Source organism: Rhinolophus sinicus, chromosome X, assembly GCF_036562045.2.
Source record: "Rhinolophus sinicus isolate RSC01 chromosome X, ASM3656204v1, whole genome shotgun sequence".
In the NCBI taxonomy this organism is placed as follows: Eukaryota; Metazoa; Chordata; class Mammalia; order Chiroptera; family Rhinolophidae; genus Rhinolophus; species Rhinolophus sinicus.
Genome location: NC_133768.1, coordinates 18573010 through 18588670, shown reverse-complemented (window position 1 = coordinate 18588670; position 15661 = coordinate 18573010). Strand labels below are relative to the sequence as shown.

General features: G+C 39.1%; 1 protein-coding gene across 1 annotated transcript in view; it reads left to right on the top strand.

Moving 5' to 3' along the window:
* Positions 1 to 15661, top strand: part of APOO (apolipoprotein O) — a 54007-nt gene that overhangs the window by 9112 nt on the left and 29234 nt on the right. Inside the window, exons 2-4 of the mRNA XM_019713813.2 lie at positions 10518 to 10625; positions 11778 to 11897; positions 14496 to 14550. Coding sequence (XP_019569372.1) covers positions 10518 to 10625; positions 11778 to 11897; positions 14496 to 14550 — 283 coding nt within the window. The remainder of the gene's footprint in view (positions 1 to 10517; positions 10626 to 11777; positions 11898 to 14495; positions 14551 to 15661) is intronic.

The following is a 15661-nucleotide window of genomic DNA, read 5'->3' as shown; positions in this document are numbered from 1 at the left end:
GGTCGGTGCACACAGTGGTCTGTTAGGAAATGAAGCCTAGATAGACTGTACTTTGACAGAATAGCTCTTCCTCTTAGAAAATGTAGGGTTTTTTTAATTGCTTAAAAACATAGAAGCATTTGAAAGGCATGTCTTGAAGTAAATGTTCCCCTGTGATTTTTTGCTATCTATGTTCTCTTAACTCAGGAAAGAATGAATGGATCTTGGGATGCCATTTAAGAGAGAGAAATATATATATACACACACATACATACATACAGAGGCTGTCAAAAAATGTATACACGTTTTAAGAAAGGAAAACTATTAAAATTGTAATAATATATACCTGTAATGAAAGATGAATACAAATCACATTTGACTTCTGCAATGACAAGAGGTGCTCAAAGTGGTTACCATCAGCGTCCAGACACTTCTGATTACGGTGAACTACTGCTTGAGCAACGTTGACCAAAGCGTCTACTTGTATACATTTTTTGGCACCCCCGGTATATACTGGGGGTGCCAAAAAACGTATACACATGACTTGTATTCATGTTTTGTTATCGGCACATAGTAAGTGTTATAATTTTAATACAGTTTTTTCCTTTCTTAAAATGTGTATACATGTTTTTGTCTCATATATATATATATATATATATGTATATGTACATATACATATATATATATATATGTATATGTACATATACGTATGTATGTATTGGAGTTTTAGGTAAGCAGTGGTAAGTTTCTGTCTGCATGAGGAAGTTCAAAATAAATTTGAAACATGATAAATTATATGTCATCTGTGTTCCAAGTCTGTGAAACCAGTACATCCCAACCAGATGACTCAAAACCTGCCTGAAGGAACAATTATCTCATCACTCTTTGGCCCTGAGGTTTTTCTTCCTGTTTATCAGTCAAGTTTATTATTTTTGTGTGTGAATTTAACAAAATCTGGTAACTATTTTTAAAGAGCAGGAAATGAAACAATCACAGATGAAACAGGTTTTTTTGCTTTGCTGACCTAATTTTGTGGTGAATCCTGCCCTCCAAAGATAAAATAGAAGTTGGTTTTCTGTAAGAAAAGAATAATATTAATCTTGAAAACAGCCTCAGTTTTCTTCTTTCGTCATCTCTTCAGAGCATTCTGTTTGTAGTGGGTGAGGAAGAACAAGGAAATATAAGTTACTCCAGTACAGAATTAAAAGTTTGTCATAAAATAGTTCTGTGTTTGTTATAGTTGGAAGAGTTTTCCTTTTTGTTGGTTAAAGTCTGAATTCTTAAAACATTGGTTTCATAATCCCTTCACTATGAAACAGATTGAAATGATTGTGGTTTCTATCGTTGAAGTATAAGTGCTCCCAAATGTATACATCCAAATGAGTGCCCGTCAAAACAGTCTTTGAGAGGGCAGATTTAATTATCCTGTCTATTTCTTCCAAACACGCTGTCACTGATCAATATATTTATTCCAAAAATATCACCGTTCAAAACATTTTGTCCCTGTATGTTTGGAGTTATCTTTATAATTTCTGGCAAATTCTTTAGAATATCCTCAGGAGCCAGCCCTTTTTGTTCTTTGCATGTTACAACAGAGATCAATATTCACTGTAAAAACTTCAGGAAATACAGATAATACTAAAGAATCACCCTTAATCCCACCATCTATAGATAACCACTGTTAACATCTTTTCAGACTCTTCTTCTGAACATACTGATATATACCCTCAGTTTGACATTTTCAAAAAAACTCACAAACTTCTTCCCTCCCCCGCTTTTAAAACAAATGTCATTTTCTTATCTGCTTTTCTCATTTTTATTTCAAATATATTGAGACTGATTTTCTTATAAGCGTAAAATTTGACCTGAAGGCATTTAGAAATGGAAACCATAAGAGCACATGTTAAAAGTAAGTTTCCTTTATTAATTTGTTATATAAGTAGTTGCAATAGATTCTGACTCAGTATATGCTCTATCAAGGTTACTATTTTGAAGAAAAAACATTATTTTTTGAGGAGGCGTAGTTTATTTTTCTTTCCGGCTGCATTGATTTTTTTCTTTTTTACCATCTTAACCATTTTTTTTAGTTCCATATATATTTTTTGTTGTGATAAAAGAATCACATAACAAAATTTACCATCTTAATCATTTTTAAGTGTGCAGCTTGGTAGTGTAAAATATATTCATACTGATGTGGAAAAGACCTCCTGAGTTTTTTCATCTTGCGAAACTGAAACTCTATACCCATTAAACAACTCCCCATTTCCTCCTTCCCCCAGCTTCTGGTAATCACCTTCTACTTCCTGTTTCTATGAATTTGACTACTTTAAGTACCTCATGTAAACGAAATTATACAGTGTTTGTCTTTTGTGATTGGCTTTTTCACTTAGCCTGGTTGTCCACAGGTTCTGCTGTTCCTTGTGATGTAGGAATATTTCTCTCGGCGTCCCCAAAAGATGTAGGGGCCTTTGGAGTGAGTGAGTGAGGGCCAGGGTCCTGTCTCGTGAGACCGAAGAATGGAAACACGGACCCAGGAGAGGCAAAGAGTTTTAAAAAGAGGATAGTTTATTGAAAGCAAAGGGTCAAAGCTCCCAAACAGGAGGGGGTCCCGAGTGGGGGTGCCCCGTGACTGAGGCAAAAGCTCTTACTTTTGTCCCTTCCCTTGCCTGCTTGGGGAAGGGGCCTGGAGCCTTCTAATGGAATTCATCTATCAGGTTTGTCCTGTTTGCCCATCCTGAAGGGATTAACGAAATAACCCAGTCCTATCTATCAGATCTGCCCCTTTGTCCAGCGAAAAGGGATTTGAGATTATTTATTAACCCCAAGGCGCTCTCATACCTTTGTCCTGGAATGAAGGGGACATTCCAGAACCTGGAGTGTCAGGATATGGCTGCTTTTTGGTTTATTCCACCAGGAACCTCCGTGTCTACCTAACGACATGCTAACTAACCTGTCTCACTTGCATGTATATACACCACATTTCCTTTACCCATTCATCTTTTCGTGGACGCTTGGGTTGCTTCCACTTTTTGGCTATTGTGAATAATGCTGCTATGGACATGGGTGTGCAAATATGTCCCTGAGGCCTTGCTTTCAATTCTTTTGGACATATATCCAGAAATGGGATTGCTGGATCATATGGCAATTCTATTTTTAATTTTTTTGAGGAATCTCCATACTGTTTTCCTTAGTGGTCGCAGCACTTTACATTCCCACCCACCATGCATAAGGGTTCCGGTTTGTCTATATCCTCACCAACACTTGTTGTTTTCTGTGTTTTTGATTGTGGCCGTCCTAAGGGGTGTGAGGTGAGAAAATACCTATTTAAAAATTATAGAAGTAATATTGAAATAACTTTTCCTTGTAAAAAGTCAAAACAGTATAGTTAATTGTCAGGTTTCCATTGCCTCCTTCCCTCTAACCTCCTTCTCAGAGAAAGCCTCTGTTACCAGTTTGGTGTGTTGCCTACCAGATTAGAAAGGATTGCTGTACAAAATATAGGTACTATACTGGACACTCATTTTGGGAGGAGGACATATTCTTTTAATGTATCAAGACTATGGACTCATTTAGTTTCTCCGTTTTTAATTCAATTTATGACACATTACTAAGGCCAGCAATGTAACCTGATTTGGGCAAAATTATTGATTTTTTTCCATCATTTTGTTTTACCCTAAATTCTTTCACAGTTTATTTGTTGTTTTATGTTCTTTTTTTAGAACAAGAATAACCTCAAAAGCATTGTCAGTTTTCATAGCTCTTTAAAAAAAAATCCATTTTAGATTTTTACCTCTTAAATAACTGAAAAGAATCAGATTAAAAGCATTTTATTTTTAAATGAAAAATGCTTTCAGATGGAAATGATTGCAGGAAAGTTTGATTGAAGATCAAAGAACAGTGTAACATTTTGGGGGAAAACATATAATCGTGCATTTATTTTTAAAATGTCCCCAAATACATTTATTTTCCACAGTAATAGAAATAAAAATGATCTTCTGCAATAACTTTGGAAACAGCTGCACATTTTAATGTGCAGGTGATATGACAGCTATGTTATACAACAGCTAAAGAGCAATAATTAAAGCATTAGATTTATTTATGCAATTTTTCATACCAAACTATTTTGAGTAGATTATCATTGAAACCCCATCTGACCTTGATATTAAAAGGGAACTTTTTGATTGGGAATGTTTTTAACATTAATGCAGCCGCCATGGTTCATGATTGCCTATGTTTGCTCCATGTACAGATCGTATCTACTCATGGGTGTAGCTGAACAGACTGTGGTGTGTAGGAGTCATTCTCATGTTCCGAACCTGTGGTTTCGTTTGTTCCTGCTCTTTACAGAGGATGTACCTGGTGGCACTGAGTCTTAAGATCGAGCTGTTGGGTGACCCTGCTAAGGAAAAAGGAGGAAGGGAGGAAGGGAAAAAGGGCGGCGGGCAGGCAGGCAGGCGCCAACTTTCTGATGGTTGATTCTGCCTTCTCTCTGCAGTTGTTGCCCAGAATTTCCAGTTGTGGTACATTATTGCTTTTTCCGTGTTAGAACTTCTGTCCCTTGTCTGTTAGTGCACTTATCACGGCTGGTGTGATTATTTGTTTATCTGCTTTATTAGACTGTGGAGGCAGCGACCACACCTTATTGTCTTTGAAGCCCATTATTGTTTCATTAAAGAGTTGCTTTGATATTGTCTTTTGACTGTGGGGCTTGTGGGACCATTAAATGAGGGAGGGGAAACTCGGAAGAAAAGAGGTTTTGGAGGAAGATAATTCATTATGAGGTAGAAATGGAGAAACCTGGTGAAGATATCCATGGGAGTTAATCATACACGCCTGAGGCTTAGGGACAGGCTGGGGCTGGGAATACGGATTTGGGCATGAATAGCACAGGGTGGGAGTGAAAGACTTAGATGTAACAGAAATTGCTCTGGAGTGAGGAGAGGGTTAAGACGCAGCAACCTCGGAGAGATGGGCAGAGGAAGAGAAGGCCCCAAAGGAGCCCGAGAGAGTGCCCTACAAAGCCTGTAGAATGGAGCCAGAGTAGAATCTTGGAAACAAAGGAAGAGAGAGTTTGAACATGGTGGAATGGTCACCAGTTTGAGGGTACAGCCGAGATGCCAGATGTCCATTGGAGTTTAGTAACTTGGAGGCCATTGGTGGCCTTGGGAAGAACAGTTTTAGGTACTTTGAGTAGTGAAGGGAGGCGGGAATAAAGTAGAGAAAACGAATAGTCAGTCTTTCTAACTTGGAGTTGAAATGTAATGAACATACAGAAAAGTGCACAGATCACAAGTGAATTTTTACAAACTGACCAAACTAGTGCACTTGGCACTCTGGAAGCCCTCATGGCCCTTCTAGTCACCCCCTAGCTTGCCAAGGTGTCCACTGTTTTGCCTTCTAACTGTAGTCTATTTTAAAAATAAAAATAGGGTGATAGTTAGAAGGGAAATTAGGGGTGGAGGCTATTGGTTGTGTTTTAAGATGAGTAAGATGTTCTTGAATGTAAATAAATCCCATAACTTCTCTAGTGGGTGTCCAGTCATTTCTTTTTATGTCAGGACAATTTTCATTTCATTATTTTAGATGTTTTTAAAAGTAAGTATGTTTGAGTGTTTATACAAATTAAGTTGAATAACTGTTCCCCAAGCATCTGTTTGTGGAATAGTGATTTTCTAAACTTGGCTGATCATGAGAATAGATTCTTGGGCCCCTCTAGGTTTACTGAATGAGACACTCTGGGAATCTATGCTTCTAAAAAACTGCCCAGGTGATTCTGAAACCTTGTGCACACAGGCCTGCAAAGCAAGGCTTACATTTTATCAAAAAGGAAACTGGTACATATTTTAAATGGAAGGTCTACTAAGGTGATAGATCTGTAATTGTGGGTGAGTCAAGGGTTACCCTTTTTAAAAATGGAAGATATTATATACTGGATTCTCCATAAAGTTGAAAAAGAAAGCCAGTTGTAAGGGTTTGGAGACCCACCATTATTAAGCATCCTTGAATAATTCTGAGGGTGGCTTATTTAGCTTGAGGCTTTGTCTTTAAAGCAGTTTTACTGGCACACAATCAGAAAGTGGTCTTGGACCTAGAGTTCTGGGCAGTGTAGTTTTACTTGGAAAACAAGGACTGTTTAGGCCTCTGAGGACCCATTTTGATCTGAGTGTTTATGACCTTACCAGATTCGTATCTTTGTTAGCTGTGCCCAAGGCTCTGCCCTTGCGGCTGGAGCTGAACGCTGAATTCTATCTTACGCCTGCGTCCTTATACGAAAAATTTTATTTTGAAAATTCTGACCTGAGTCTTTTGAGTAAACTCATAAGCTTCCTGGAAACGCTGTAAGGGCAGGGGCCGCGTTTGCTTAAGTGTATGTGCTGGTTAGCACTATGCCTGACACAGAGGAGTCATGCAAGAAATCTTTCTTTCTGAAATAAAATTCCAGTTGACCTCTTCTAATTGTTATATATAACCTTGGTTACCTTCCCAGGTTTGTTTTGCTCTTATCAGTCCTTGATGAGCTTCAGTGGAGAGAGAAGCAAAAGCTGTTAAGACGGTGGCCTACTCTTTTACAATACTTCTTGTCAGGGCTCTATCCACCCAACTGCCAATCCTGGTGCTGTTTCCATTGACGATTAAGCCTCCTGTGGACTATGTAAAACAAAAGTTGAAAGACAGAGTCCAAAGGTCTAAGATGGAGAACATACCTTGATAGGGAGAATATAAGATATCTTGCTGGGGAATAGAATCAGACAGAAAGAAAGAAAGGTTTAGCCATATGAGCCAGAGAGCTTAATGGGACCCCCCCCCCCAGGTTTGCAGAGCTAAGGATCACCAACTCACTTTTGTTTGAGCCAAATTTTAGTTTTCCCTATGCTGTGTATCTCTTACAGCTATATTAAAAGCCTCAGACAAGCTAACACATTGGGGTCCTTACTTTATTAAAAGCCTCAGACAAGCTAACACATTGGGGTCCTTCCTTTGAGACTGACCCTTGGCCAGCAGTTCCCACCCATATTTGGGCCTGAATTTGGCATGGTTTAGGTGCGCATGGATTCTTTTTGAGATACAGTTTGCACAGATTTTAAGTTGTACAAATCTTACAACAATTTGAGTTTTGACATCCCACATCCCAAACAAAATACGGATCACCCCAGAAAGTTCCCTTGTGCCCCTCTCAGTAAGTCCACCTCCTCCACCCTTCACCCCCAGGCATCAACTGTTCTGATTTCTTCACTATGTATTAGGTTTGAGGCCGTGGATTTTAAAACATACGTATTTTCTTAAAGTCTGCATGGTGAGAAATGTCGCCAATAATATTTATTCAAGTAAATCAGTACCTCTCAGTGTGGGGTGGGGAATGCCCCCCAGGAGACTTTTGGCAGTGTCTGGAGACATTTTTGACTCATGACTGGGAGGGGGTGCTATTGGCGTCTAGTGGGTAGAGGCTAGGGATACAGCTAAGCCTCCTCCAGTGCACGGGACAGCCTTACAGCCGAGAATGATCCAGACCTAAACAGCAATCGTGCGGAGATTGAGAAACTCTGAAGTTCTGTGCTCTCTCTGCAGAGAGAATTCAGACTCTGTGGATTTCCCAAGTCTCCTGGGATGACGTTTGTTTTTTCTTTCTTTTTGTTTGTGGACAGCCTGCAGGAAACTGAAAGGGCAGCTACAGGAGGTGGCTTTCTTAGGTGCTACCGCCCTGTGGCCACAGTTCTTGCCATGGAATGGGAGTGAGGGTGGGCTTGGGGCAGGGGAAGGCTAACAGGAGAAAAAGAGGAAGAAAACAACTTGGGCAATAAAGGCAGGCTTAGCATAATAAAATGAGAAAAATGGATAAGAGGGAAAAATAAAGTACAAATTAATAATCTATAAAAGTTCAGTAAAATGTTACATTTAAAAAGTAAACGAATTGAGATTGAGAATAATCAAGTACAGAAAAAGTGGGAATCTGAATCAAAACAGTAGAAGGCCATGAAAAGAAAAATGGAATATGTGAAAAGTAGATAGTATTAAGGACTGAAAGCAGGGACTGAGAATTAAGAAGGTTAACATAAGGCATTATATCAGATGAGGGTGAAGATAGGGGACACTATGAGCCCCAAATGCTCGGAGGATCAAGTGCTCCATGGGGAGTGGGGAAGGGGCGTGGGAGCAGCTCCTGCCTGTGAGGAAGGGCCCAGGAAACAAAGTCCAGGGCGGGGCCAGCTGGCTCAGGGGAAAGTCCACGACTCAAGCAGTGTTGTCAGTAGGTCATGGGCAGCCCCAGGGAGGGGGCAGAGAGCACTGAGTGTGCTCCTCTCGAGCCCTGCAGCCTAACAGGCCCTCTGCTGGGGTGTTGGGAGGGGCCTCACGGACTGTGTCAGCACTAGCTGACTGACCTTTACCCTGGAAGCAAAAGAAATTTGTAGCAGTAGTGCCTGGAAATGAAGACCTTTCAAGATGAACACGTAATACTTCAGGGTGTGTTCATCATTTCTAAAACAGTTCAAGTAATAACCATTCTTTTAAATCACATCTAGCTCTTTATTTGCTTCTGCAATCTGGGAATTTCCTTTTTTGTGTGTGATTACAGGCATACAATTCAACAGACATTTTTGTTGTTGTTGTTGTTTTGGGGGGAACACCCTTTTTGTTTTGTTTTTTTAATTTTATATTGGGGAACAGTGTGTTTCTCCAGGGCTCATCAGCTCCAACTCATTGTCCTTCAATCTAGTTGTGGAGGGCGCAGCTCACTGGCGCATGTGGGAATTGAACCAGCAACCCTCTTGTTCAGAGCTCGCGCTCTCACCAACTGAGCCATCCGGCCACCCCATTTTTGTTGTTTTATCTAACGTGTTTGGTGAGTATTACAGAATAGCTTAGTCTTTCATATTACAGGCACTGCAAATCTCAGCAATATGATTTCTGTGATGCTAAGTCATGCCTAAGTAGTTATAACAAGTCAACCACTCATTTCTTTTTCCCCTCTTCCGTCCATTCATGCAGGCAGTACACAGTTACACAGTTACTGAGCGTTTATGTGCCAGGCACTAGGAACGCAGAGTAAGACACAGCCCCATCCTGAAAGGGCTTCCAGTCTGATAGGGAGAACTTGATCAGCATAAATAAATGGATAAATAAGAAAAGCAACGAATTTCCCTGCTCTTAGGCAGTTGTACAGAAAGACAAAGCAGAATAGAACATTCTAAGCCTAGGAATCAGCAGGTGCGAACTCATGAAGCTGGGAAACAACATGGGAGAAATATAGGGCGTTTCAGTTTAGTGGGAGAAGGCCGAATGACAGAGAGGAGCTTAGCGAAGGTGGTGGGGGACAGACCGTAATGGGCCTTGTTTGGTCCACATAAAAGTCCTAGGTAATAAATACTGAAGGAGCTCAAGTAAGGGTAGAAGATAATCAGGTTTGCAGGTTAGAACGATCGTTCTTGTGCATTGTGGTGCTTCGACTCATCAGAGGGCCAGGTGAGCAGTGAGAATGCTGCTAAAACAATGCAGGAAAGAAATGAGGGCCCAAGGGAAGGTTGTGCAGGAGGGGCTAGAGAAGGTGACTGGCGATCATTTAATGACCAGACTTAAGGACCAGTGGGATGGGGTTGGTGGTGAAGATGACCTCCGAGTTTCTGATCAGATTGTCTAGTTGGGTGTTTGTACCATTCCTGAGAGAGGAAGTAGAGGAAGAAGGCCATGTTTAGGGGGAAAAATGCTAGATGGTAAAGTGCTGTGTAGATGTAGGGGATAATTGAGGGAAAACTTGGACTTGATTCCACAGCACACAGGCCTCGTGTGGACTTGGAGGCACAGGCAAAGGCTTGCTGAGTTGGTTTTAGACATGCTTGGTCTGGGGAGCTGATGTCCCATCTAGGTGGAAATGTCCACAACTGATAGGATAAGTGAGTTGGGAGCTCAGGAGAAAGCTCCGGGCTGGGGCTGCCTTACCTGGGAGTCACTGGCTTCGTGGCAAAGCCATGGCGGTGAGTGCCCCAGTCGGGGAAAGCAAGGCACGGAGAGACTGAGTTTGTGAACCGAGATCGGAGAGACCAGCTCTGTATGGGAATGGAAAGGGAGAGCTTCTGAACGTTTGATTGTTAGAATTACAGCAATAATCTTCACTCTGTTCATTGAATTACTAGGTGAGATTATTAACAGTGCTTCTGCTTATTGTGTGTGTGTGTGTGTGTGTGTGTGTGAGAGAGAGAGAGAGAGAGAGAGAGAGAGACTATTTTATAATTTTAAATTTATTCCATAGCATTTTCTCTTATTTCTAAAAGTGCCTATGTCTATGTGTGTATGTACATATCTTTTATTTTACTTGAAAGGCTAAGTAGAAAAACTGAGGCATTACTGTCTTTGGGAAATTAAAGGTGACCTGAAATTTTAAGTCCATGAGAACATGTTTTTTAGGTTTTGACTTCCAGAAAACTTCAGGAATACAGCACAGTAAACCTTGCATGCAGGAGTGGCTGAGGTTGCGAATACGCTCAGGTTGTGCACACTCAGTTTGTAACATTGAGAGAAGACTTACGATTGCTTGTTTGTTTCAGGTAATTCAAAGATCCGTGGGGCCAGCCAGCCTGAGTCTGCTCACCTTCAAAGTCTATGCATCACAGAAAAAGGACTCACCTCCCAAAACTTCTGTGAGGGTTAATGAGGTAACATGCTGTTCATGTTATGATACATTTTGAACATCTGATGTACTTACTATAGGAAGTATACAAATTGTGTATCAGGAAGGTATGATATGTTAGAGGATATTTAATAGGAGGAAATGTATTTCCTTATAGTTTGTTTTCCTTTATGGGGAGCTACTAAACTGGCTTTCTCAACAGATAAACTTTAATTGATGGTATTTAGCTTAGGGCATAATATTTCCTAGATTTTTAGTGGGGAATCTGCTGTGTCCCAGTAGATTGATTGTAAGCACAGCTCGCTTCTAAATGATCTGCCTGCTTCTAGACTGCTTATCAAGCCAAGAAAACATTTGCATTTCCCTTCTCTAAAAAAATGAAAGGCCTAGCCTCATTCTGCTTCTTGGCTGGATTAGAGGCTCTTAAGTAGGTGCTTAATAAATATTAAATACATAAAACAAGAAATCTTCTCTCCATTGTTTACATTCTTTTTTTGCCTATACTTCTCACTGGTATTTGGTTTCTGTTGACTTTGAATAAAGTGACCTAAATATCTACTTTTAGTCATGAGCAGGGTTACTTAAAAAGAGCTTACATAAAGCTACTTAGCTTATCTCTTGCCCTTTACTCTGTTCTTCTCAGCCCTTAGGACAGTAGTATTTTTTGAGGGTGAAGAAGGTAGGCAGTGGTGGCTGTGAAAAGTTTCTTCTCTGGGCAGGGGACAAACCTGCTGCCCTGCTTTGATTAGTCCCAGACTAAGCATTTGAACTAAGTAGCATGCTCTTCAGTTACTCTCAATCTTTTCTTTTTTTCACCCCCCTCCAACTCACCTGTTAGAGTAATATTACCCTTTTTCCAAACTAAATCTATGGTGGTATACCAAATTTCAGTATATAAAATGGACAAAGGGGGACTGCTTTGTCTGCTACCAGTAAGGCAGGGGGAGGGTAGAACGTGGCCCTGCCCTTTTGGCCTTGGCCTTATTGATTATTTAAGGAAATAAGTAAGGTGGAGAGATCCTCTGAAGCAAGGTTCAGGGTGCACGTAACCCTTAGGGTCCCTACAGTTCATGAATTACTAAAAATATGTTGCTGACAAATTTGATAATTGATTATGTTATCTCATGACTGTATACACTTTTTCATTTCATTTTGTTTTGTTTCTTAATGTATGTAGCTTTCACTCTACTCCGTTCCCGAGGGTCCATCTAAATATGTGGAGGAGCCAAGGACTCAACTTGAAGAAAGCATCTCACATTTCCGACAGTATTGCCAGCCATACACAAGTTGGTGTCAGGTACAGCTCTTCTGAAAATGGAGTGAACGCATTTCTGTTTCGAGTCAATAGTGAAGAATTTATGTCGGCTGCATGTTTTCAGAAAAAAGCACGATAAGGGGCCCCAGTTAAGAGTGCTCAACTTACAAATGTTCCTCAGGGCCATCTCGGGGGTAAGAGGGAGCAGAGAACCCTAGCTTCCTGGTGGTGGCTGTTGCCATAACTGCAGAGAATTTCCCTCTCACTGGGCAGCACGTGGCACCTCGACTAGAGATTGGATGGCTGGAAAGGATCTTGTTGGTCACAGCTATGAAAACTTCCTTGTCCACTAGGAGAGGATATGGGGCTGGAACTCTAGTAGAAGGAAAAGGCCACAATGTAAGCATTTATATCAAAATTGGGAAGCCCCACCCCCCACCCCCACTGCCCCCCAGCCACTCCCGATTTTACAAATCAGTACTACTTTATTTTTTAAAATTATTTTTAGTTTTCAATTACAGTTGACAAATCAGTACCACTTTATACAGGAATGGTTACAGAGTATTTTGAATGCTATAATAGGGTAAATAACTAAAAAAGGGTGGAATTACATATTTCAGTACTGAATATTTGCCCCAATAATCAAAGAACTACCTATAGAGATTGGCTTCTGTTACTGCTTAGGTTTTAGATCAGGCATTTGTCATTATGTTCATGAAAGCATTTCTGTGATTTTTAACATTGAAAACCGAAGTTTACAATCTACAGAATGCTTTCGAGGGGCTTTGATACGTATATTTGCTGTACTTAGTCTTGATTTTGAAAATTGATGAAAATTCGTAAAAAAGTATATAGATGTGTGTGACATGGTGTAGATTTACTTTGCTTGAGATTTACAAATTCAGTTTTCATCCAGAACTTATTTAAAAATGTTTAATTCCTACTGTGTTATCAGTGCTGAACCAATTTAGAAAGAAAACAGTATGCATAGACTCTATCAATAGTATAAATTAGGCAGTATATTTAAGTATCATAACCATATTATGGAGTTATGAAATACCTAAAGGCTTTATATATACCGTGTTTCCCCCGAAAATAAGACCTAGCCGGACCATCAGCTCTAATGCGTCTTTTGGAGCAAAAATTAATATAAGACCCGGTCTTATTTTACTATAAGGCCGGGTCTTATATTAATTTTTGCTCCAAAAAACACACTAGGGCAGGGGGTCTGGCTAGGTCTTATTTTTGGGGAAACACGGTAATGTATTCTAAAATGCTTGCACTTTATTCTCCTGTTGTAGAAGATTTTTAAACCATGTCCTGGTGGTTAAGATAAGGTCAGCAAATTTGTGCAAATATTTTTGTATCATGTAGCTATGACTACTGTTATTTCTCTCTCTCTCTCTCTTTCTTTCTCTTGTTATAAAAGTCCTTTGTCTCTTTCGCTTTCAACCTAAGTTTGCCTTCTGTTTTTACTTTTTTTTGTCTATGTGTGATACTCAGTGCAACAAAATACGCCCTTTAGATGATAGAATAGTTATCAACATGTTTATTTGCACTACTGCTACATAAAAAAATTTTGTGATTGTAATGGTTTTATTTTCCTGTAAAACAAAATCTTCATGAATAGAAATGTTTCTAATTCTTGGCTCCTTTTTCAGGCCAACAACTTCTAACGCCTATCTTCAAGAACTAATTTAATTTTTCTTCATGGTAAAAAGATTATGCTAGCAAAAGAAGTGGGCAATAGACACTGATCTGTAGTTTTTCTTTTTTATGGGCAGAAAAGAACAATAATGAATTTAATTAGCGATGTTCAGGTTTTTTATGTTCTTTATTATTTATGTTCTTGAGATTTACAAACTAAGTTCTTGTCCAGAACTTATTTAAAAAAATTTAATTTCCACTGTCTATATCAGTGCTTTTATTATTAGATTTAGCACTTATTATTAGTACAACTTGTTCTGACTTGAACTAAATTGAATAAAACTGATCCTTTTCCAAGTGGCAGCTGGTTCCAATACCTCCTGATACCTGTATATCTCTTTTTTTCATCTTTACTGTAGGCTTCTTGAAGGTGGGTACTGTCTAGCTAGCCCCTTGTTTTCTTTAGGATCATCTGATGTGCATGTAGAAAGCCTTTTTATTGTTGTTGTTAAGTGAATGTTAACATTTTATTTGCTTCAGGATTGGGGTAAGTATCTTTCCAAACTGAGACATAGACTTCTTTGTCCCATTAAAGCTGGTCATTCCTGTTTCAAATGGGCAGTTTCAGATACAGGCTCTAAAATCATGGCAAATCAGGAAACAGACTTAATATGAAAAACAGATTTATTCTCACAGGGAAAAAATTGCCACTTTAATTATCAAGGGGATTGATTTTTGTCCATGCTCTTCAATTTTAATAGACAATGAAAAGGCTGGGTTGTTGAAACCACTCTACTTGAAATCTTTGCTTCTTGTGGCAATCATAAGCCATTCTGCTGAGCAATTTGTGGTAAAGGGAAAATTACAAAAGAAAAAAGAAAACACAAAAAATTGGATAGACAGTATATCTTTATTCAAAAAGTATTGATAACATGATAATTTATTGTTCTTCCTAATCAGCAAAACTTACTCATTTTCTTTTCGCCTTTTTAGGAAATATACTCCCAAACTGAGCCCAAGATGCAAAGTTTGGTTCAGTGGGGGTTAGGTAAGTTGATTTTTAATGAGGCATAATCAGTTTCTTTTAACTGGAATCTTTAACTGGGGTTCCAAGGATGGGCTCCAGGAGATCTGTGAATTCCTTAAAATTGTATGCAGAATTTTAGAACTACGTAAGTTTTTCTGGAAAGACAATCTTTTCATTAGATTTCAGAGGATTCGTGTCCCCAAACACTCAGGTAAGTCTCTTCAAGATCATTAGGATTGTTGGGCTAGCAAGTGCAGATACACTGGATTTTTTTTCTTTAAATCTTTTCCAGGTGCATTGTCCCTAACTCATGCTAACCCACAATAACTCATCAATAGGTTTCCAGAATCTGGAGAGCTCTTTTGCACAGCTATTAATAAACTTTATAGAAGTTTAGAGGCAGAAAGGAACTGGGTAGGTGTGCCTAAAAAAGGCCATATTGCATAATTAGTAGTGTTCTTAAATTTTTTTCATTGTTTTTTATTGTCCTTGATTTTTTTCCATGTCCACTTAACGCATACGCTCATAAACTGGGTTCACAGTCTATGACTAATCTCAGTTAGGAACTGGTAACATATTTCATTCCCATTAATTGGGCATCTCAACAAATCAAACTCTTGTTTTTACAAGTGTTTGTTTCCATGACGGAATAAAGTAAACACGAGTATGGTTATTTCTTTGTGAAGAGTATCTGAGAATATTGATGTGCTGATACCCCTGAAACTACCAGAAAAATAAAATTTTCACTTGAAGACAGACATATTAATAGCCTACCAGTTCTTTAAATTATTCACGTATGTTAATAAGTACCATCTTAATTGTATTAATTTCATAAACATTTATTTAGTGCTTATTATGTGCCAGAACTAGTCTAAGTGCTTTACAAATATTAATTTATGTATAATCCTCGTAACAACCCTGGCAGTTAGGTACTTTTTTACCTTCATTTTTTTTAACCTGAGGAAACTAAAGAACTCCTGATCTTTTTTTATTATTATTATTAGTTTTAGGTGTACAAAACAACGTAATAGTTAGACATTTATACCCCTCACAAAGTGATAACCCCCCTCCCCCAATCCACTACCCCTCTGACATCGTATATAGCTGTTTGAGTTCCACTGACTCTATACCC